The 20,632-nt window shown below is 61.9% G+C and overlaps 3 protein-coding genes across 3 annotated transcripts in view; all 3 read right to left on the bottom strand.

Annotated features, from left to right (window-relative positions):
- Positions 1 to 235: 235 nt before the first annotated feature.
- LOC126037446 (uncharacterized serine/threonine-protein kinase SBK3-like) lies at positions 236 to 2,731 on the bottom strand. Its single transcript, XM_049797763.1, has 3 exons — positions 2,474 to 2,731; positions 2,038 to 2,240; positions 236 to 1,373 (listed from the first exon to the last, which is right to left on the bottom strand). The coding sequence occupies exons 1-3, from the start codon at positions 2,727 to 2,729 to the stop codon at positions 699 to 701; spliced, it is 1,134 nt and encodes a 377-aa protein (XP_049653720.1). The 5' UTR covers positions 2,730 to 2,731; the 3' UTR covers positions 236 to 698.
- A 9,024-nt stretch (positions 2,732 to 11,755) lies between these two features.
- LOC126037421 (soluble scavenger receptor cysteine-rich domain-containing protein SSC5D-like) lies at positions 11,756 to 19,865 on the bottom strand. The gene is made up of 8 exons (XM_049797719.1): positions 19,772 to 19,865; positions 19,100 to 19,414; positions 18,077 to 18,232; positions 17,138 to 17,822; positions 15,315 to 16,165; positions 13,215 to 13,634; positions 11,940 to 12,827; positions 11,756 to 11,787 (listed from the first exon to the last, which is right to left on the bottom strand). The coding sequence occupies exons 1-8, from the start codon at positions 19,863 to 19,865 to the stop codon at positions 11,756 to 11,758; spliced, it is 3,441 nt and encodes a 1,146-aa protein (XP_049653676.1).
- A 243-nt stretch (positions 19,866 to 20,108) lies between these two features.
- Positions 20,109 to 20,632, bottom strand: part of LOC126037420 (deleted in malignant brain tumors 1 protein-like) — a 127,533-nt gene continuing 127,009 nt past the window's right edge. The window contains exons 13-14 of the mRNA XM_049797718.1: positions 20,443 to 20,580; positions 20,109 to 20,218 (exon numbers count right to left, since the gene is read on the bottom strand). Of these exons, the coding sequence (XP_049653675.1) occupies positions 20,109 to 20,218; positions 20,443 to 20,580 (248 nt within the window). The remainder of the gene's footprint in view (positions 20,219 to 20,442; positions 20,581 to 20,632) is intronic.

The following is a 20,632-nucleotide window of genomic DNA, read 5'->3' as shown; positions in this document are numbered from 1 at the left end:
TTTGCACTATCAACCAACCCACGTTCAGCCCTTAACCATGCAAATCACCCTGCCCATTGCTTTGTCCAGACAGAGCCTGATCCCAGGTTTGTCCCGTTTTAACTTGAGTCCTGGAGATCCAACTGGCAGCTCCTCCCAGCCCCATCACACCCCAGTTCAGCTGCATGCCTTGAGGTCTTACACTTTCCCCAGCTCCTTAACCCCCCCCCCAGGAGGCTGTTTAGCATCTTCCCTAATTAACAGCAGCCCTTGACAACCTCCTCAACCCTAAGGTGCAGGAAGGAGGTCAAGGTCAGATGCGTTTCTGGGTTCTTCTGCTGAGCAGTTTCAATGTCCATCTCTGCCAACGTTTTGCATTGGTCTTAATGGGATTTCTTTCTAATTAACTGCTCTCCTCCTGTTTTTTTCTGTTGTCCCGTGAGGGGCTTCTGCTCTGGGTTTCCCTTGTGCATCTCAGAGCCATGCAACGGTTGCTCGGGTGGACTGTTGTCACCACCGCCAAGTGACATGGGTTTGCAAGGTGCCAGGCATCGAGCTGCAGGGCTGGGGTCTCCAAGGTGCTGCCTGAGATGTTGCTTCTCCTTCCCACTCTTGCGACCCATTTCTAGCCCTGCAAGCCTCGGGCATCGGACAGGGACCCCAGATCCCTGGGGAGCACCCGCTGCAATACCAGCCCTGGGATGGAGGGGAGGTACTGGCTACCGGCACGGGGCCAGTGCATTAGCGGGGGGCATGGGAACCCCGTCTCCCCCACCAGCAGCATCCTGTTGCCCCGTGTCCCCTGTGCCACTGGTAAGGGGGGACTGGGAGTTGCTTGGTGCTGGCTCCCCAGTGCTGGGAGCCATCACCCAGGGCAGGGACAGGTATTTCTGCACCTCGATGGCTGGGCTTCGGCGGTCAGGGTCCAGTGTCAGCAGGCGCCGGAGCATCTCCAGTGCCCCAGAGCTGAAGCCTTGCCAAGATGCTGGCACCCCCCGCCCCTCCACACCACCCTGCCAGGCACTGAAGTCCTCAAACTGGGGGTCAGAGCTGGCAGCCACGGCCCAGGGGAAGCAGCCAGTGCAGAGGCAGAAGAGGAGGATGGCGAAGGCCCAGACGTCCAGGCTGGAGTCCAGCTCCAGTGTGTCGGAGCCCTGGAGCAGGCAGAGCTCTGGTGGGGCGTAGGGCAGGGTGCCAGACATGGCACCCACTGCCGAGCCCTGCACGCGGGTGAGCCCGAAGTCTCCCAGCTTCACCCGCCGGCACTCGTGGTCGAAGAGCAGCACGTTGTCCAGCTTGACATCCCGGTGCACCAGGGCCCGGTTGTGCATGAAGTCCAGTGCCTCGGCCAGCTGAGACGCGCAGCGCTTCACCAGCTCCTCTGCCAGGCCCTCCTGCACGCAGGGTGGTACCATCACCCACCATACAGCCCCTTACCCAAAGGGGCTGCTACAGCACCCATACCCCTGCCCAGCACCGCTGTGCTTTGCCCCACAGCAGCCTGTAGCCACATGCCTGCACTGCAAAGGGTCTCCCCGTGCACAGCATGAGTATGCACCTCACTGCAAAGGGTCTCCTCCCATGCACGGCGTCACTGCACCTGCTGCAAAGAGTCTCCGGCCACGCACAGTGTCACTGCACCCCACTGCAAAAGGTCTGCCCACAAAAAGCATGACCGTTTGCCCCACTGCAAAGGGCATCCACACACACAGTGTCACTGCACCCGCTGCAAAGGGTCTCCTCCCATGCATGGCGTCACTGCATCCGCTGCAAAGGGTCTCCTCCCATGCACGGTGTGGACATGCACCCCATGGCAAAGGGTCTGCCCACAGAGCATGAGTGGGTGCTCACTGCAAAGGGTCTCCCCGCACACACCATCACTGCACCCACTGCAGAGCGTCCCCTGCAAAAAGCATGACCGTGCACCCTACTGCAAAGGGTCTCCCCACACACAGCATCACTGCACCCACTGCAAAGCTGTCCCGGCACCTTCTCCTCCCTCCTCCCACCCCTCCTGGCTCCCACCCCACTCCCGCAGAGCCCCGGGGCAGCACGCACCCCCGGGTTGAGGAGGGCACACAGATCCCCAGCAGGAGCGAGCTCCTGCCCAAAAGCGAAGTGCGTGGCACTCTCGAAGGCGACGGGCAGGGCGCGCAGGCAGGCAGTGTGGCTGGAGAGGCACAGGGCAATGCAATACTCCCGCAGGAACGCCCGCCGCTCCGTCTTCTCCTTCAACATCAACTTGAGGACCACCGGTGAGCCTGGGAAACAGGGGAGGGGGAACCAAAGAGGGGAGGGGGTCAGCACCAGCTGGGGCACTGAGGGGGGCAGAGACAGGGTCTGGTGTAGAGCGGTTTGGGCAGAGCTGGGGTTTGGCTTGAGTGGGTCGGGCACAGTGGTGGGGCTGTGCACATCTGTGCACATCTGGAGAGCAGTTTGCCCGAGCCAGCAGCAGTGTGACCCTTCCTGCTCCCCTCCTCCCAGAGCCCCTCACCACCATCCCGGGGCTCCGTCAGCACCACACGGCCATAGCTCCCGCTGCCCAGCTCCTCCAGCACAGCATAGTGCTCCTCCAGCTCCCGTTGCGGTATCTCCCGGCCCGTCTGCACCATCAGCCGCTCCAGGAACTCCTCGTTGTCCTCCCCATCCTCGTCCGACTCCTCCATGGGCCCTGGGGAGAGCCAAGCCCCGCTCACTGCTGCAAAGCCCCACCATCCCCAGCCCCTCGCATGGGGAGACAGCGGCAGCATCAGCTTCGTGGCCCCAGGGCAGCCAGCTGGGACAGCCCAGTGTGGCCCAATCTAGCCCAGCCCAGTCCGGTTTAGCCCAGATCAGCTTGGTCTGAAGCATCCTGGTCTAGCCCAGTTCAGTTCAGTCCTGTCCAACCCACCCAAGCTCAATCTCCCAGCCCAGCCTAGTGGAGCCCTGAAAAGCCTGGTCCAGTCTTCTATAATCCAGCCCAGTCCAGCCCAGTCCAGTCCAATTCAGCCCCGCCCAGCCCAACCCATTCTAGCCTGGTCCAGTCCAGCCCAGTTTAGCCCCATCCAGTCCAATGCAGCCCAGCTCAGCCCAGTACAGCCCAGTCCCACCCCAGCAGCTCTCTGCACAGTGTTCCTGGCCAGGATCAAGCCCTGCTCCTCTCCCCGAGGCACTGCATAGACATGGGGGTCCTGGCTGGTGGGAAGGTGCAGCCCCATGCCAAGAGGTGATGGGGACCCCAAAATGCCCCTGTCCAGTGGGGCCAAGCACTCCCAACGGGCCCCTGGGACACTCACTCCATTGAGCCCCCATGTCCTCATGTGGGAGGGAGGGTCAGCCCCACATCACACTCCACAGTAGAGGCAGTGAGCCCTGTAACCTGCTGTGCATCGCAGCCCACATCACCCCACGGCAGCAGTCAGGGCTCCCTCCCTCCACCCTACATACCCCCCCCCAAAATTGCAAGGGGTCAGGGCTGGCCCTCTCTCACCCCACATCCCCCATTGCAAGGGCTACAGGCTGGCTTTGCCCCTCCCCACATCCTCCCCATTGCAAGGGGTCATGGCTGGCTCTGTCCCACCCCACACCCTCCCCTTTGCCAGGGGTCATGGCTCACCCTCTCCCCACATCTTCCCACGGCAGGGGGTACGAACTGGCTCTGTCCCTCCCAGCATCCCCCCATTTGCAAGGAGTCAGAGATGACTCCTCTCTCCTCCATCCCCAGCCCTGAAACAGGACCCTGGACCCTTTTCCCATCCCACCACCTGCAACCACCTGCACCGTTACAGCCGCGGTGAGGTCATGGCCACCACCAGCACCTCTAGGTGTGCAGGGCTTGGACAACCAACCTGTCCCGTCCCCCCCCCCCCCCCAACACACACCGTCCCACACATGCTCTGCCGTGGGGCTGAGCCAAGAGGGCCATGCAAGCAAGCCAGAAGCAAAAGGCAGGGTCGAGTGTCCCTCAGGGTTGCATGGGGACAGCCGAGCAGCCCAGGAGCAGTGCATGCCTCACCTGCGTCCCCCGCCGTGTGTCCCAGCAGGGTCAGGTGCTCCTGGGGCACGGCTGGGTGCCCTCAGCCCCCCCAGCCGCCCCCAGCACTGGGAGCTGTGACTCAGACTTTCCTGCCCGCTCCCATGCCGCCGGCCCGTGCTAATCTCTGCCGCTCGCGCGCCGGGAGCATGTGTCAGCCCCAATGCGTGCCGAGGGCCAAAGATAGGCAGGAGGCAGGACAGGCAGGGCATTGCATGGGGGGATGGATGGACAGCATGGAGCTGGAGATGGGGGACAAGACAGGGCATTGCATGGGGGGACAGACGGACAGCATGGAGCTGGAGATGAGGGACAAGACAGGGCATTGCATGGGGGGACAGACGGACAGCATGGAGCTGGAGATGGGGGACAAGACAGGGCATTGCATGGGGGGACAGACGGACAGCATGGAGCTGGAGATGGGGGACAAGACAGGGCATTGCATGGGGGGACAGACGGACAGCATGGAGCTGGAGATGGGGGACAAGACAGGGCATTGCATGGGGGGACAGACGGACAGCATGGAGCTGGAGATGGGGGACAAGACAGGGCATTGCATGGGGGGACAGACGGACAGCATAGAGCTGGAGATGGGGGACAAGACAGGGCATTGCATGGGGGGACAGACGGACAGCATGGAGCTGGAGATGGGGGACAAGACAGGGCATTGCATGGGGGGACAGACGGACAGCATGGAGCTGGAGATGGGGGACAAGACAGGGCATTGCATGGGGGGACAGACGGACAGCGTGGAGCTGGAGATGGGGCACAAGACAGGGCATTGCATGGGAGGACAGACGGACAGCATGGAGCTGGAGATGGGGGACAAGACAGGGCATTGCATGGGGGGACAGACGGACAGCATGGAGCTGGAGATGGGGGACAAGACAGGGCATTGCATGGGGGGACAGACGGACAGCGTGGAGCTGGAGATGGGGGACAAGACAGGGCATTGCATGGGGGGACAGATGGACAGCATGGAGCTGGAGATGGGGGACAAGACAGGGCATTGCATGGGGGGACAGATGGACAGCATGGAGCTGGAGATGGGGGACAAGACAGGGCATTGCATGGGGGGACAGACAGAATGGAGATGGATATGAAGGGACAGGCGGCATTGCATGGGGGGACAGATGGACAGGATGGAGCTAGGGATGGGGGCTGAGCCGTGCTGGGTCTGGCAGGCTTGGTGCACCCAATGCAGGATGGGGAATGAGGGTGCAGGCCTCTTGGCTGTCCCTCAGTGTGCTGCTCTGCACTGTCTGTCTGTCCCTATTCAGCTTGTCCACCCAGAGAGGGGGTCTGTCCCCAGCACCACAGTCTGATCCATCCATCCCTGCAAGCTGTCCTCCACACTGTCTGTCTATCCGTCCATCCATCCATCCACCCATCCACCCATCCATCCATCTCAGACAGCACTTGGTCCACCTGTCCCCACATGCCTAGCTTATTATCTTGGCTGTCTCTGCCTGTGCCGTCTGTCCATCCACCCGTGCACCCTGTTCTGTCCATCCCACCATGCCATGCGTCATGCTGTCTGTCTGTCCATGCCCGTATTTCTCTATGATAGCTGTCCTGTGCCACCTTTGTTTCTCCCTCCATGCAATGCTCCAACCTGTCCTTCCTCAAAGTGCTGCCTCTCCATCAGACCAGTCTGCTCTGCTTCACCAAGCCATGCTCTTTGATGTCTGTCTGTCCCCATGTGCAATGCCCCATCCGTCCCCCATGTCTAACCCCATCCTGTCTGCCTGTCCCCCATGGAATGCCATCACAATGTCATCCCACAACACAACTCTAACCATGTCATGACACAGCCCAACAATGTCATGACACAGCTCGGTCATGCTGTGACACAGGCCAGCAATGCCACAACACAGTCCAGTCATTCCTTGGCACAGCCCAGAAATGCCACAACACAGCCCAGTCATGCCATGACACAGCTAAGCAATGCCATGACACAGTCCAGCCATGCCATGCCACAGTCCAGTCATGCCATGACGCAGCTTGGTCATGCCACAACACAACTGGGTCTTGCCACGACACAACCCGGTCATGTCACGACACAACCCGGTCATGTCACGACACAGCCCAGCAATGCCACAACCACATGCCACCTGCCCCAGCTCATTGCCACAGCCCCACCACCACCACCACGTCCCAGCACAGCCCCACCACCACTGCCACGTCCCAGCACAGCCTCAACCCAGTCTGGCCATGACCCCTCATCCTGCTGCAGTGGCATCCTGGGAGGATGCAGCAAGTCATGGGCATCCCTCCACCTGCCTCAATTTCTCCTCCCTGGTGCCATCTCCCTGAGAGGACAGGGAGTCCGGTTTTGTTGTGTGTGTCCCCACCAAGTCACACAGCATCTCACAGCTCCAGCTTCACCCACCTATGTGTCACCTGGCTCCCAGGGGGCTGTGGGGCAGGGACCGGGAGCAAGCTGTGGGTGCCAGACCCCCACATGTGGGGCAGGATGGTTTGGGAACAACAGCACTGCAGTGATCCCTAGGACCGGAGCATCATCCCATGGGGCTGGCACCAACCCCAGGAGACGCTGTCCCCCTCTGCCACCGTCCCCAGTGTCCCCAGTCCCAGCCACGCCACCCCTGCCCCTTGTCTCTGCCTCCCCCCCCCCCCCCCCCCCGCCCCAAGCTCTGACTCACATCTGGGCCCCCTTGGCAGGGTGCGTTCCTGGGGGTCTATTTTGGGATGGGGCTGGCAGAGTCCGGCTGGCGGCACACACGCCCGGTGTTCTGCCAAGGAAGTACCAGCCGTGCTGAAATGCAGAGGTCGGCCATAAGGGTGAGCCAGAGTGTGTGTGGGGGGGGAGATGGGAGGGATGGGGAGGGTCTCCCCAGATTGGAGTGGGGGGAGGACAGCACATGAGTGTTGGGCACCCTGCTCATCCCTCTGCCTGCACTGAGGGCTGTGCCTGCCCCAGCATCCTCCCTCTTCCCCAGTTCTCAGGCTGGATCCCTCTCTCTCTCCCAGTTTTCAGGGCCATACCCTTCCCTCTCCCCACTTCCCATGACCACCTCCCTCCCTCTCCCCACTTCTCATCACCATCACCCCTCTCTCCCCCGTCTTCCCACAATAATACCCCTCCCTCTCCCCAGCTCCTAGTCATACCCCTCCTTCTCCCCATTTCCCACAACCATCTCCCTCCTTCTCCCCAGTTCCCATGACCATCTCCCTCCTTCTCCCCAGTTCCCATGACCATCACCCCTCCCTCTCCCCAGTTCCCATGACCATCACCCCTCCCTCTCCCCTCTTCCCATCACCATCTCCCTCCCTTTCCCCAGTTCCCATGACCATCACCCCTCTTCCCATGACCGTCTCCCTCCCTCTTCCCAGCTCCCAGGGCCATATCCCTCCCTTTCCCTCTCCCTCCCCATCTGCTCTTCCCCCCCATCCCATCTGCTCGCAAGGCCCTGACCCCTGGAAGGTAATTAATACTTGACAGCACATTAGTGGGACCCGCTTGGCGGGTGGCCCAAGGGGGGGAAGTCATGGCCCCCCCCATTACCCCCTTGGGGAGCAGAGGCTGCTCCCAGGGGGGGTGTCCCCCAGCCCCCACCATGGGGCAGGAATCAGGTGGGGGGGGGCTGTGTCCCCTCTGGCCCCACTGGGGACCATCCCCAGGGTCTGGCCATCCAGTCCCACTGGCACGTCTCTGGCCTCAGTGGCACGCAGAGGATGCAGGCGCCTGTCCCTGTCCCTGTCTGTCCCCCGCTCTGGGGGGGGGGTGCGGGGGGGGGGGGCCTTTTTCTGGCCAGCATCCCAGGAGCGTGGGAGGGAACGCGGTGGCAGGGCCACGGGGGCGGAGGGACGGACAGCTGCGGGGGCACCGAAATAGCTGGCGGGCAGCCGGGGCCAGGTGGCACCAGCTTGTCCCCGTCCTCGTCCCCAGGGCTGGGGCTAGAGGGGGAGCATGGGGGGGGGGGGGGGCACAGCATGGTGTTGAGCCCCACAAGCCACCCCCACCCCCCCACTGGCCCCGTCCTCGCTGTCCCTAATCACAACCCCCCGTCCCCCTTCTGTCAATGCGGGGGGGGGGGAGATGTACCCCCCCTTGGTGTCCCATTGCCCCACGCCCTGCCCCTCTGCAGTCCATGGCCCCCATTGCCCCACACCCTGCCCCACTGGCCCCTATTGCCCCACTCCCCACCCCTCTGCACCCGTAGGTCCCATTGCTACACACCTTGCCCCTGTGCAGACCATGGCCCCGCTGCACCCACACTCTCTGCACCCATAGGTCCCATTGCCCCACAGCCTGCCCCTCTGCAAGCCCCGGCCCCCATTGCCCCATGCATTGACCCTCTGCCCCCCAACACCATTGCCCCACGTTCTACCCCTCGGCCCCTCTGAGTCCCACTGCCCCACACCCTGCCCCTCTGACCCTCAAACCCCATTACCCCACTTCTTGCCCTCATGCCCCACCTGCCCCAGACCCCCCCACCCGCCTCCCAGTAGGGCCCAGTCTGGCCCCTGCCCCACACCATCGGGCAGAGCTGCGAGCAGGTCCCCTCCCCCGGGCAAACAGGGTGCTGGGAGTGGGACAGGTGGCAGCGGGATTAGCATTAACGAGCTGTTTCATAACGGGGTCGAGAGGCCACGGGGGGAGCGTGGGCAGGGGGCCAGGCTTGGCTCAGCCCCACACCTGGGACAGTCGTGCCCCTGTGCTTACCCCACTGCTGCCCCATGGCATGGTCACAGCTGGGTACTAGCACCCCACACTGCCCCGTGGGGCTGAGTGCCCGCATCCCTGGGTACCAGCACCCCATGGTGCCCCATGGGGCTGGGTGCCCAAATCCCTGGGTACCAGAACCACATGCTGCCCCATGGGGCTGGGTGCCCACATCCCTGGGTACCAGCACTCTGTCCTGCCCTGTGGGGCTGGGTGCCCAAAGACCTGGGTACTGGCACCCTGTGCTGCTCTGTGGGGCTGGGTGCCCCTTCCCTGGGTACCACCACGCCATGGTGCCCCGTGGGGCTGTGTGCCCACATCCCTTGGTACCAGCACCCCGTGCTGCCCTGTGGGGCTGGGTGCCCCCATCCCTGGGTACCAGCACCCTGTGCTGCCCTGTGGGGCTGGGTGCCAGCACCCCATGGTGCCCCGTGGGGCTGGGTGCCTGCATCCCTGGGTACTGGCACCCCACGCTTCCCTGTGGGGCTGGGTGCCCACATCCCTGGGTACCAGCACTCCATGGTGCCCTGTGGGGCTGGGTGCCTGCATCCCTGGGTACTGGCACCCCACGCTTCCCTGTGGGGCTGGGTGCCCACATCCCTGGGTACCAGCACTCCATGGTGCCCTGTGGGGCTGGGTGCCCGCATCCCTGGGTACCGGCACCCTGTGCTGCCCTGTGGGGCTGGGTGCCCACATCCCTGGGTACCAGCACCCCATGGTGCCCCGTGGGGCTGGGTGCCTGCATCCCTGGGTACCAGCACCCCACGCTGCCCTGTGGGGCTGGGTGCCCACATCCCTGGGTACGGGCATGGTGTAGGCAGGTGCTCAGTTCTCCACATTAAGTGACTGGGGAGGGGGACAAGGGGCTGGGGCAGGACCCCCCTACTGCCACCCACGGCTTCCTGTGGGGTATTGTGCATGGGGCCGGGGGTTGCCTGGGGACGGATACAGGAGGGATGCTCCGCAGGGGGACACAGTGGCTGTTGGTACTGGGGACCATCTGAGGGTAGAGCTGCAGCACTCGGGCATCCTGCAAGGGCAGAAGGATGACTGTGGCTTGATCCTGCCCTGCCAGGCCACCCCAGGTGTCCAACGGCAGTGGGGGGGTCCCAGACCTGGCAGACCACACCAACGTCCTCCTGATGGGTGTAGTCGTGGCATCGCCAGGCGCAGTGGGCGCAATTCCGCAGGGTCCCCTCCTGACCCCAGCACCGGACATTGTCCAGCCAGATGTGCCCAGTGCCAGAGCTGAAGCAGGGGGCTGTCCCTGGACCAACTGTCCCCACCACCCTGCAGCCCAACTCCCAGCAAACCACTGCCGTGTTGGTCCCACTTCAGCTGTCATCGCAGACCGTACCCCACTGTCTGGCACTGTTCACTTCCAACCACCCGGCGCACTGCCCAGGGCCACCCACCAACTGCAGCTGGAAGGGCTCTGTAAGAACACCAGGGTGACGCCAGCTCCATGGGACCCCCCACCTAAGTTAGCATCACCCCAACTTGTTGCACAGTCACCCTCACACTCGACGGCGGCCACCCGATCTGTAGGGCAGGATGATGGGTGCCCTGGCTGGAGGACACAGTGCTGCAAGGGAGGCAGGGGGAAGTTGTATGGCACCAGTATGACCAGCATAGCATAGCCCCAGTCTACCCAACTCATCCCATCTTCTCAGTACAAGCCTAGCCTGCCCAGCATAAACCCAGTCTGCCCAGCATAAACCCAGTCCACCCAGTACAAGCCCTCCTACATTTGGTCCATGGCCCAGTACCTGCCACATCCCATGGTGACTGATCCCACGGCTCCCACATGTCACCAGGGGGACACATGGGTCACCAGGGGACCCCCTACGTACTGGATCCAGCCACAACGCTGCAGCACAGAGCTGGGGGAAGAGAGGGAACAGCTGGGAGCAGGGACCCAGCCCTCACCCCACGGACACCCCCACACACCCCACTGACCCCCAATATACACCCCACAGATACCCCACGCCCCACACACCCCATTGACTCCCAAGACCCACCCCAGGGACATCTCACACCCTGCACACCCCAGTAAAAACCCCAACGTGCACCCCCAGACATGTGTCCCCAAGTTGACACCCCAGCTCAGCATCCCAAGTGCACCCCCAGGTCTGTGCCCCCCATGTTCACCCCCAGCTGTGCCCCCCCCCCGAGTGTACCCCCAGGTCACCCTCCCCACCCAAGGGTGGGCCCAAGAAGGGGCTGATCCCCTCCCCAAATTGGTGCTTCCCACCCCATCACCCCACAACCTTATGATGCTCTAGGATTGGGAGGTTGGGGGGGTGAAGTCCCACTTTATTTCATCTGGGGGACACTGCACCCCCCCCCCCCCCCCGAGTCACCTAATTGGAGGGGTCACAACCCCATCATGGCTGAGAGCCAGTGGCAGGGGTGGTCCGTGAAAAGCCCCCCAGGAGGTGCTGAAGGGTGAAGGCCAGTGCCCGCAGGTCCCCCCGCAGCCCCCGCACCTCCTGCAGAAGGGCCTGCAGCTGGGGGGCTGGGCAGGGGGGGCAGCTGCCAGACACCCCTCCCCACTGCCCCCCAGCTCCGGGGTGGGCTGGCAGCGGCGCTGCTGGTGGAGCTGGACCTGTGGGGTGAGACATTAAGACCCCCTAAACCACAGCCAGCAGAGATGCCCTCCCCCCAAATGTGTCCCCCCCGCCAAAAAAAAACCCAGATTTTGGGGTGCAGAGGGAGCCCTGCATCTCCCCCACCACCAGCACCCACCCCCATGTTGCCCCAGAGACCTGGGGTCCCAGGGGTGTCACTTCAGAAATTGTGGGTCTGCTGGCGGGACTTCCCCCTCTGCCACGGTGCCCCCCCCCCCCCCCCCGCCCAGCTTACCTGTGCACGGGGCCCCAGGGAGCATAGGGTCTGTCAGGGTGCGAGCAGGATGGGTGCCGAGGGGCTCCACGGGGTGCTGAGGGGGTGCTAGGGGGGTCTGGGGGCTGAGGGGCTCTGAGGGGGGCTGTGGGGGTGCTGGGGTTGTCTGGGTGCTGAGGGGCTCCATGGAGTGCTGTGGGAGTGCTGGGGGGGTCTGGGTGCCAAGGGGCTCAGTGGGGTGCTGGGGAAGTGCTGGGGGGGTCTGGGTGCCAAGGGGCTCCACGGGGTGCTGAGGGGGTGCTAGGGGGGTCTGGGGGCTGAGGGGCTCTGAGGGGGGCTGTGGGGGTGCTGGGGTTGTCTGGGTGCTGAGGGGCTCCATGGAGTGCTGTGGGAGTGCTGGGGGGGTCTGGGTGCCAAGGGGCTCAGTGGGGTGCTGGGGAAGTGCTGGGGGGGTCTGGGTGCCAAGGGGCTCAGTGGGGTGCTGGGGGAGTGCTGGGGGGGTCTGGGTGCCGAGGGGCTCTGTGGGGTGCTGAGGGGGTGCTGGGGTTGTCTGGGTGCCGAGGGGCTCTGGGAGAGTCTGAAGGGGTGCTGGGGGTGTCTGGATTCCAAGGGGCTCCACGGGGTGCTGAGGCTGAGCTGGGGGGGTCTGGGTTGCAAGGGTCTCTGTGGGGTACTGACGGGGTGCTAGGGGGGTCTGGGTGCTGAGGAGCAATATGGGGTGTTCCTGGGGTTCAGGGGTTGCCTGGGTGCCAAGGGTCTCTGTGGGGTGCTGCAGGGGTGCTGGGGGGGGCTGGATGCTAAGAGTCTCCATAGGGTGCTGGGAGAGTGCTGGGGGGGTCTGCGTGCTGAGGATCTCCATGTGGTCCTGGGGGAGTTCTGGGGGGACTGGGGTGCTGAGGGTCTCTGTGGGGTGCTGAGGGAGTGCTGGGGGTATCTGGGGGCTGGGGGTCTCCATGGGGTGCAGGGGGGGTGTTGGGAGGCTATGGGTGCTTGTGGGTTCCATGGGGTGCTGAGCGAGTGTTGAGGGGCTCTGTGCACTGGGGGTTTCCTTGGGGTGCTGCATGGGTGCTGGGGGGCTCAGGGTGCTGGGGATCTCCGTGGGGGACTGGGTGGGCACTGCGGGGTTCTGGGTGCTGGGGACCTCTGGGGAGCCCTGGGAGGGGATGCTGGAGCCTGGATCCAGTTGGACTGCAAGGACAGGAAGGGTTCCTGGCGTCAGGGTGGGGTTCTGCGATGGAGGAGGTAATGGGTGCTCTGTGGGGGGAGCAGAGACCCCAGCAGAGCCTGGATCCAGGTCTGCACCTGGGGAGGGAAGGGACACAGAGGTCTGTGAGGCCCCTGTCCCAATGCCTCCAGGTCCCCTGCCCTGTGTGCTGGATGAAGAACACCCCATCCATCCATCCATCCATCCACCCACCTGTCCATCCATCCATCTACCCACCCATTCCTCTTTCCTTGCATCCGTGCATCCATTCTCCTACAAATCCTTCCTTGCCATCCATCCATTAATCCACCTACCCTTTCTCCTAACTTTCTGTCCTTCCCTCCCTCCATCTTTCTGTCCATTCGATCACCCCTTCCCCTCTCGGTCTATCCATGCCTATCGCCTGCTGCCTCCACCCACCCCAGCCCTCCAACATTTCATCCTTTTCCTGAAAATTTTTTTCCAAGAAATTCCTTGCTTGGTACCATCTGGATCCAGATGTGCTGGAGAACGTGTGCTCCTCATGGTAGCTTCCAGACCAGGTTTGGCTCCAGGATGTGTGCTCCATGTGGTAACATCTGACCCCAGTTCTGCTGCAGGACGTGTGCCCATCATGGTACCATCTGGACCTGGTTCTGCTGCAGGATGTGTGCTCCTCAGGCTATCATCCAGACCAAAATCTGCTAAAGCAGCTGTGCTCCATGTGGTACCATCGGCGTCCAGTTCTGCTGAAGGACGTGCATACGGTGTGGCACCACTGGGACCAGGTTCTGCTGTGGGATGTGCACTCCACATGGTATCATCCAGACCTGTTTCTGCTGAAGAATGTGTGCTCTGCATCGTACCATCTGGACCTAGTTTCACTGGAGGATGTTTGCTCCTCATGGTACCTTCAGGAACTGGTTCTGGTAGAGAATGCGTGCTCCATATGGTACCATCTGGAACCAGTTCCACTGGAGGATGTGTGCTCCTCATGGTACCTTCTGGACCTGGTTCAGCTGCAGGATGTGTGCTTGTCATGGTAACTTCAGGGCCTGGTTCTGCTGCAAGATGTGTACTACTCATGGTACCTGCTGGACCTGGTTCTGCTGCAGGTTGTGTGCTCCTCATGGAACCTTCAGGACCTGGCTGTGGTGGAGAATGTGTGGTACCATCTGGAATCAGTTCCACTGGAGGATATGTGCTCCTCATGGAACCTTCAGGACCTGGTTTGGCTGCAGGATGTGCGCTCCATGTGATACCTTCTAGATCTGGTTCTGCTGTAGGACGTGTACTACTCATGGTACCTTCAGGACCTGGTTCAGCTGCAGGTTGTGTGCTCCATGTGGTACTTTCTGGACTTGGTTTGGCTGCAGGATGTGTGCTCAATGGGGTACCATCTAGGTCCCGTTTCGCTGAAAGATGCGTACTACTCATGGTACCTTCAGGACCTGGTTCTGCTGCAGGACGTGTACTCCATGTGGTACCTTCTGGACCTGATTTGGCTGCAGGATGTGTGCTCCATGTGGTACCTTGTAGATTTGGTTCTGCTGCAGGATGTGTACTACTCACAGTACCTTTAAGATCTTGTTCTGCTGCAGGACGTCTGCTCCACGTAGTATCACCTGGGTCCCATTCCACTGAAGGACGTGTACTACTCATGGTACCTCCAGGACCTGGTTCAGCTGCAGGATGTGTGCTCCATGTGGTACCTTCAGGACCTCGTTCAGTTGCAGGATGTGTGCTCCATGTAGTATCATCTGCGTCCCATTCCACTGAAGGACGTGTACTACTCGTGGTACCTTCAGGACCTGGTTCAGCTGCAGGTTGTGTGCGCCATGTGGTACCTTCTAGATCTGGTTCCGCTGCAGGACGTGTACTACTCATGGTACCTTCAGGACCCTGTTCTGCTGCAGGACGCATGCTCCTCATGGTACCTTCTAGATCTGGTTCTGCTGTAGGACGTGTGCTCCATGTAGTATCATCTAGGTCCCGTTCCACTGAAGGACGTGTACTCATGGTACCTTCAGGACCTGGTTTGGCTGCAGGATGTGCGGTCCATGTGGTACCTTCTAGATCTGGTTCTGCTATAGGATGTGTACTACTCATGGTACCTTCAAGATCTTGCTCTGCTGCAGGACGTCTGCTCCATGTGGTACCTTCAGGACCTCGTTCAGTTGCAGGACGTGTGCTCCATGTAGTATCATCTGCGTCCCATTCCACTGAAGGACGTGTACTACTCGTGGTACCTTCAGGACCTGGTTCAGCTGCAGGTTGTGTGCGCCATGTGGTACCTTCTAGATCTGGTTCCACTGCAGGACGTGTACTACTCATGGTACCTTCAGGACCCTGTTCTGCTGCAGGACGCGTGCTCCTCATGGTACCTTCTAGATCTGGTTCTGCTGTAGGACGTGTGCTCCATGTAGTATCATCTAGGTCCCGTTCCACTGAAGGACGTGTACTCATGGTACCTTCAGGACCTGGTTTGGCTGCAGGATGTGCGGTCCATGTGGTACCTTCTAGATCTGGTTCTGCTGTAGGACGTGTACTACTCATGGTACTTTCAGGACCTGGTTTGGCTGCAGGATGTGCAGTCCATATGGTACCTTCTAGATCTGGTTCTGCTGTAGGACGTGTACTACTTGTGGTACTTTCAAGACCTGGTTTGGCTGCAGGATGTGTGCTCAATGGGGTACCATCTGGGTCCCATTTCACTGCAAGATGTGTACTACTCATGGTACCTTCAGGACCTGGTTCTGCTGAAGGACTTGTGCTACTCAGGGTATCATCTAGACCAAAATCTACTGAAGAACGTGTTGTCCATTTGGTACCATCTGCATCCACTTCTGCTGGTGGATGTGTGCTCTTCAGGGTACCTTCGGGACCGGGTTCTCCCATGTTCTGGTTGCTCCACATGGTATCACCTGCTGGGACCACCATGGTGGGGGCCAAGTCCTGCCTCGCTTTGGGCCTGGTGCCTTGTGTGTTACCAATCAGATCCTGCCCCACTTTGACTTGAGTGGCATCAATGGGATCCTGTCCTGTTGGTCGTTGGGTGAACTGGATGGCAACTGCCATATCTTGCCCTGTTTGCGGCTGGGTGGCATCAACTGGATCCCGCCCTGCCTTGGGCTTGGTACCTTGCATGGTCCCAGCCAAACCCCGTCCTGGTGGTTCCCTGGTGGTCTGGTTGGCACCTGCCAGGACCTGTCCAGCTTTGGGCCGGGTGATCCATACGGTACTGGTTGGATCCCGCCCTGCTTTGGGCTGGGTGACGTGGATGGTACTGACTGGATCCCGTCCTGACTTGGACCTGTTGGTGCCAGCTGGATCCCATCCTGCCCTGGACCTGTTAGTGCCAGCTGGATGCCACCCTGCCTTGGACCTGTTGGTGCCAGCTGGATCCCGTCCTGCCTTGGACCTGTTGGTGCCAGCTGGATGCCACCCTGCCTTGGACCTGTTGGTTCCCAATGGATCCCATCCTGCCTTGGACCTGTTGGTGCCAGCTGGATGCCACCCTGCCTTAGACCTGTTGGTGCCAGCTGGGTGCCACCCTGCCTTGGACCTGTTGGTGCCAGCTGGATGCCACCCTGCCTTGGACCTGTTAGTTCCCAATGGATCCCATCCTGCCTTGGACCTGTTGGTTCCCAATGGATCCCATCCTGCCTTGGACCTGTTGGTGCCAGCTGGATGCCACCCTGCCTTAGACCTGTTGGTTCGCAATGGATCCAATCCTGCCTTGGACCTGTTGGCTCCCAATGGATCCAATCCTGCCTTGGACCTGCTGGTGCCAGCTGGATCCCGTCCTGCCTTGGACCTGTTGGTTCGCAATGGATCCCATCCTGCCTTGGACCTGTTGGTGCCAGCTGGATCCCATCCTGCCTTGGACCTGTTGGTGCCAGCTGGATGCCACCCTGCCTTGGAGCTGTTGGTTCCTGCTGGATCCCATCCCGCCTTGGACCTGTTGGTGCCAGCTGGATGCCACCCTGCCTTGGACCTGTTGGTTCCTGCTGGATCCCATCCCGCCTTGGACCTGTTGGTGCCAGCTGGATGCCACCCTGCATTAGACCTGTTGGTTCCCAATGGATCCAATCCTGCCTTGGACCTGTTGGTTCCCGATGGATCCAATCCTGCCTTGGACCTGTTGGTGCCAGCTGGATGCCACCCTGCCTTGGACCTGTTGGTGCCAGCTGGATGCCACCCTGCCTTGGACCTGTTGGTTCCTACTGGATCCCATCCCACTTTGGACCTGTTGGTGCCAGCTGGATGCCACCCTGTCTTGGACCTGTTGGTTCCTGCTGGATCCCATCCTGCCTTGGACCTGTTGGTGCCAGCTGGATGCCACCCTGCCTTGGACCTGTTGGCGCCAGCTGGATGCCACCCTGCCTTGGACCTGTTGGTGCCAGCTGGATCCCGTCCTGCCTTGGACCTGCTGGTTCCCACTGGATACCGTCCTTCCTTGGACCTGTTGGTGCCAGCTGTATCCCATCCCACCTTGGACCTGGTGGTATCAGCCGGATCTCGTCCCACTTTAGACCTGGTGGCACCAGCTGGGTTCTGTCCTGCCTTGGGCTTGGTGCTCTGGATGATGCGGGCTGGATACTGTTCTGCTTTGAGTCGGGTAATCCTGATGATACGAATGGGATCTCGCCCTGCTTTGGCTTGGGTGGCACCAATTTGACCCTGTCCTGCAGGGTGCTGGGTGGTGGCGGTGGCACCAGTTACATCCCATCGTGTGGGGTGCTGGGTGGCAGGGGTGGTGCTGGCCAGACCCTGTCCTGTGGGGCGCTGGGTGGTGGCGGTGGCACCAGTTACATCCCATTGTGTGGGGTGCCGGGTGGCAGGAGTGGTGCTGGCCAGACCCTGTCCTGTGGGGTGCTGGGTGCTGGTGGTGGCACCAGTTACATCCCATCGTGTGGGGTGCTGGGTGGCAGGAGTGGTGCTGGCCAGACCCTGTCCTGCAGGGTGCTGGGTGCTGGTGGTGGCAGCAGTTGCATCCCATTGTGTAGGGTGCTGGGTAGCAGGGGTGGTGCTGGCCAGACCCTGTCCTGCAGCATGCTGGGTGCTGCTGGTTAGCAGAGAGGTCCTCGTCGGTGACAGCAGGTCCCCTTGCCCTGCAGCAACGAGAGGGTCACTCAGCTCTGGGGGGGCACCCAGGGCCAGAGGTGGGGACATCCCTTGGGAACAGGGTCTCTGGAACATGAGAAGGGGCCCCAGCAGGCAGGGTCGGTCCAAATCTCCTCTGGCCCCCAGCCCTGCAGCCAGGCTAGGGTAGCAAAACTTGGGGTCCCACATTGTGACCAGCCACCCGTCGGCTCCCTGGGACCTTGCAGAGGGGGATGGGGACCCCCATTCCGGTTCCTCCTACCCTTGCGGGTTGTCCTTGCGGTGGGCTGGCTGGCTGCGGTGCTCCGGGGAGAGCTGGGGACGCGGGGACGTGCGGAAGGGGGCACCCGGGCTGGTTTCATCTGTGGCTGGTGGGGAGTGGGCTCTGCAGGGCGGACATCCAGGTTGGCCAGCTCATCTGCGGGCAGAGGAGAGCAGCATGAGCCCTGCAGTGCATGCACTGCACATGTGCTGCGCCCTGCACACACATGCATGGCACACGCACTGCGCCCTGCGTGCGCACACACTGCACAGACCCTGTGTCCCCACGCACCACACACACGCACTGCACACGTGCTACACCCTGTGCACACGCACTGCACGCATGCACTGCGCCCTGCACGCACACACGCTGCACAGCCCCTGTGTCCCCGCACACACACACTGCACACATGCACTGCGCCCTGCACACACACACACTGCACAGCCCCTGTGTCCCCGTGCACTGCACACACGCACTGCACCCTTCGCAGGCACACACTGCACAGACACGCTGCTCCCTGCCCACACACGCACTGCACACATGCACTGCACGCATGCACTGCACACATGTGCTGCACAAATGCTCTGCGCCCTGCCCACACACGCACTGCACAGACTCTGTGTCCCTGTGCACTGCACACACACACTGCACGCATGTGATGCACCCTGCCCACGCACGCAATGCACCCTGCCCACGCACGTGATGCACCCTGCCCACGCATGCGCTGCACACGTGCGAGCACTGCACAGGTGTACACTGCACAGACTTGGTGTCCCTGCGCACCGCGCACACGCGCTGCGCCCTGCCCACACACACTGCACATGCACTGCTCGCTCACCGCTGCTGCTTGCAGCATGGCTACGCTGCGCCCTGCAGGCTGCACACCCACGGAGTTTGCAATTCAGCTGCGGTGTCCCCGTGCTCACCCGCTGCCCCAGGACCACCGCACGGGTATGGGGACCATGTGCCCACTGCATCACCCCTGCGGAGTCACGGCCCCCCAGCTCCCAGCATCGCGGGTACCTGCGCAGACAACGGCCGCATCCTCCCGGTGCTGGCAGTTGGTGACACCCCAGGGAGAAGCCGGGCACCCCAGCAGGGACGATTCGTTCCCTTGGCACCTCACATCATCCAGCCAGATGGGCCCAGTGCCCTCGCCAAAAAAAGCTGCCCGGGGTGCGTCGAGGGCGGCCCCACAGCCCAGTTGCCGGCAGACCACCGCTGCGTCCTGCAGCCCCCACAGATCATCGCAGACTGTGCCCCAGTGGCCGGCGTGGAAGATCTCCAGCCGGCCGGCGCAGCGCCCCGTGGCCCCCACCAGCCGCACGGTTGGACCCCCTGTGGCTGAGAGAGGCTGGGGTCAGCGTCGGGGGGGGGGGGGTACCTGTGCACACCATAGCTGTGCCCACCATACCCGTGCACGCTGTGCCCGTGCACACCATGACTGTGCATACTGTACCTGTGCACACCTTGCCTGTGCACATCACTGTGCACGCCATACTTGTGCACGCTGTGCCTGTGCACAGCGTACCTGTGCATGCTGTGCCCATACACACCTTGCCCGTGCACAGTGTAGCTGTTCACGCCGTGCCTGTGCACACCTTGCCGGTGCACACGTAGCTCTTCACACCATACCTTTGCGTGCTGTGCCTGTGCGCACCATGACTGTGCACACCTTGCTGGTGCACACCGTACCTGTGCACGCTGTGACCGTGCACAGCGTACCCGTGTCCATGCACACCTTGCTGGTGCACAGCATATCCATGCATGCTGTGCCAGCGCACACCATGACTGCACACTGTACCTGTGCATGCTGTGCCAGTGCATACCTTGCCTGTGCACACCATAGCTGTGCATGCCATGCCTGTGCACACCTTGCCGGTGCACACGTAGCTGTTCACAATGTACCTGTGCATGCTGTGACTGTGCACACTCTACCTGTGCATGCTGTGCCCCTGCACACCTTGCCCGCGCACAGTGTACCTGTTCACACCGTCCCAGTGCAGGCTGTGCCCATGCACACTGTGACTGTTCACACTGTATCTGTGCACACCTTGCCCATGCACTCGTAGCTGTGCACACCGTACCTGTGCGTGCTGCACCCGTGCACACCATATCCATGCACGCTTTGCCCATGCACACCTTGCCCATGCACAGTGTACCCGTGCAGCTGTGACTGTGCACACCGTACCTGTGCATGCCTGTGCCCGTGCACACCATGCCTGGGCATGCTGTACTTGCACATGCTGCATCTGTGCATGCTCTATCTGTGCACAGCATCCCCCTGCACCAGCGCATGCCGTAACCTGCCTGCGCTGTACTTGCACACATTATTGCTGTGCATGCTCTACCTGTGCACACCGTACCTGTGCATGCTTTACCCGTGCACACCGCACCGGTGCAGGCTGCACCTGTGCATGCCGTAACGGGTGGTTGGGTGTCGGTGGGCGGCAGTGTGGGAGTCCAGGGGTGCTCGTTGGTGCCGAGGGGCTGGAAACGGTGAGCTGTGGGGAGCGGCGGTCAGGCAGAGGGGTCCCCAGCTCTGCCTCCCTGCTC

The sequence above is a fragment of the Accipiter gentilis genome, unplaced genomic scaffold, assembly GCF_929443795.1.
Source record: "Accipiter gentilis unplaced genomic scaffold, bAccGen1.1, whole genome shotgun sequence".
In the NCBI taxonomy this organism is placed as follows: domain Eukaryota; kingdom Metazoa; phylum Chordata; class Aves; order Accipitriformes; family Accipitridae; genus Astur; species Astur gentilis.
The sequence above is the reverse complement of the archived record's forward strand: the minus strand, read 5'-3'. Positions and strand labels throughout refer to the sequence as shown.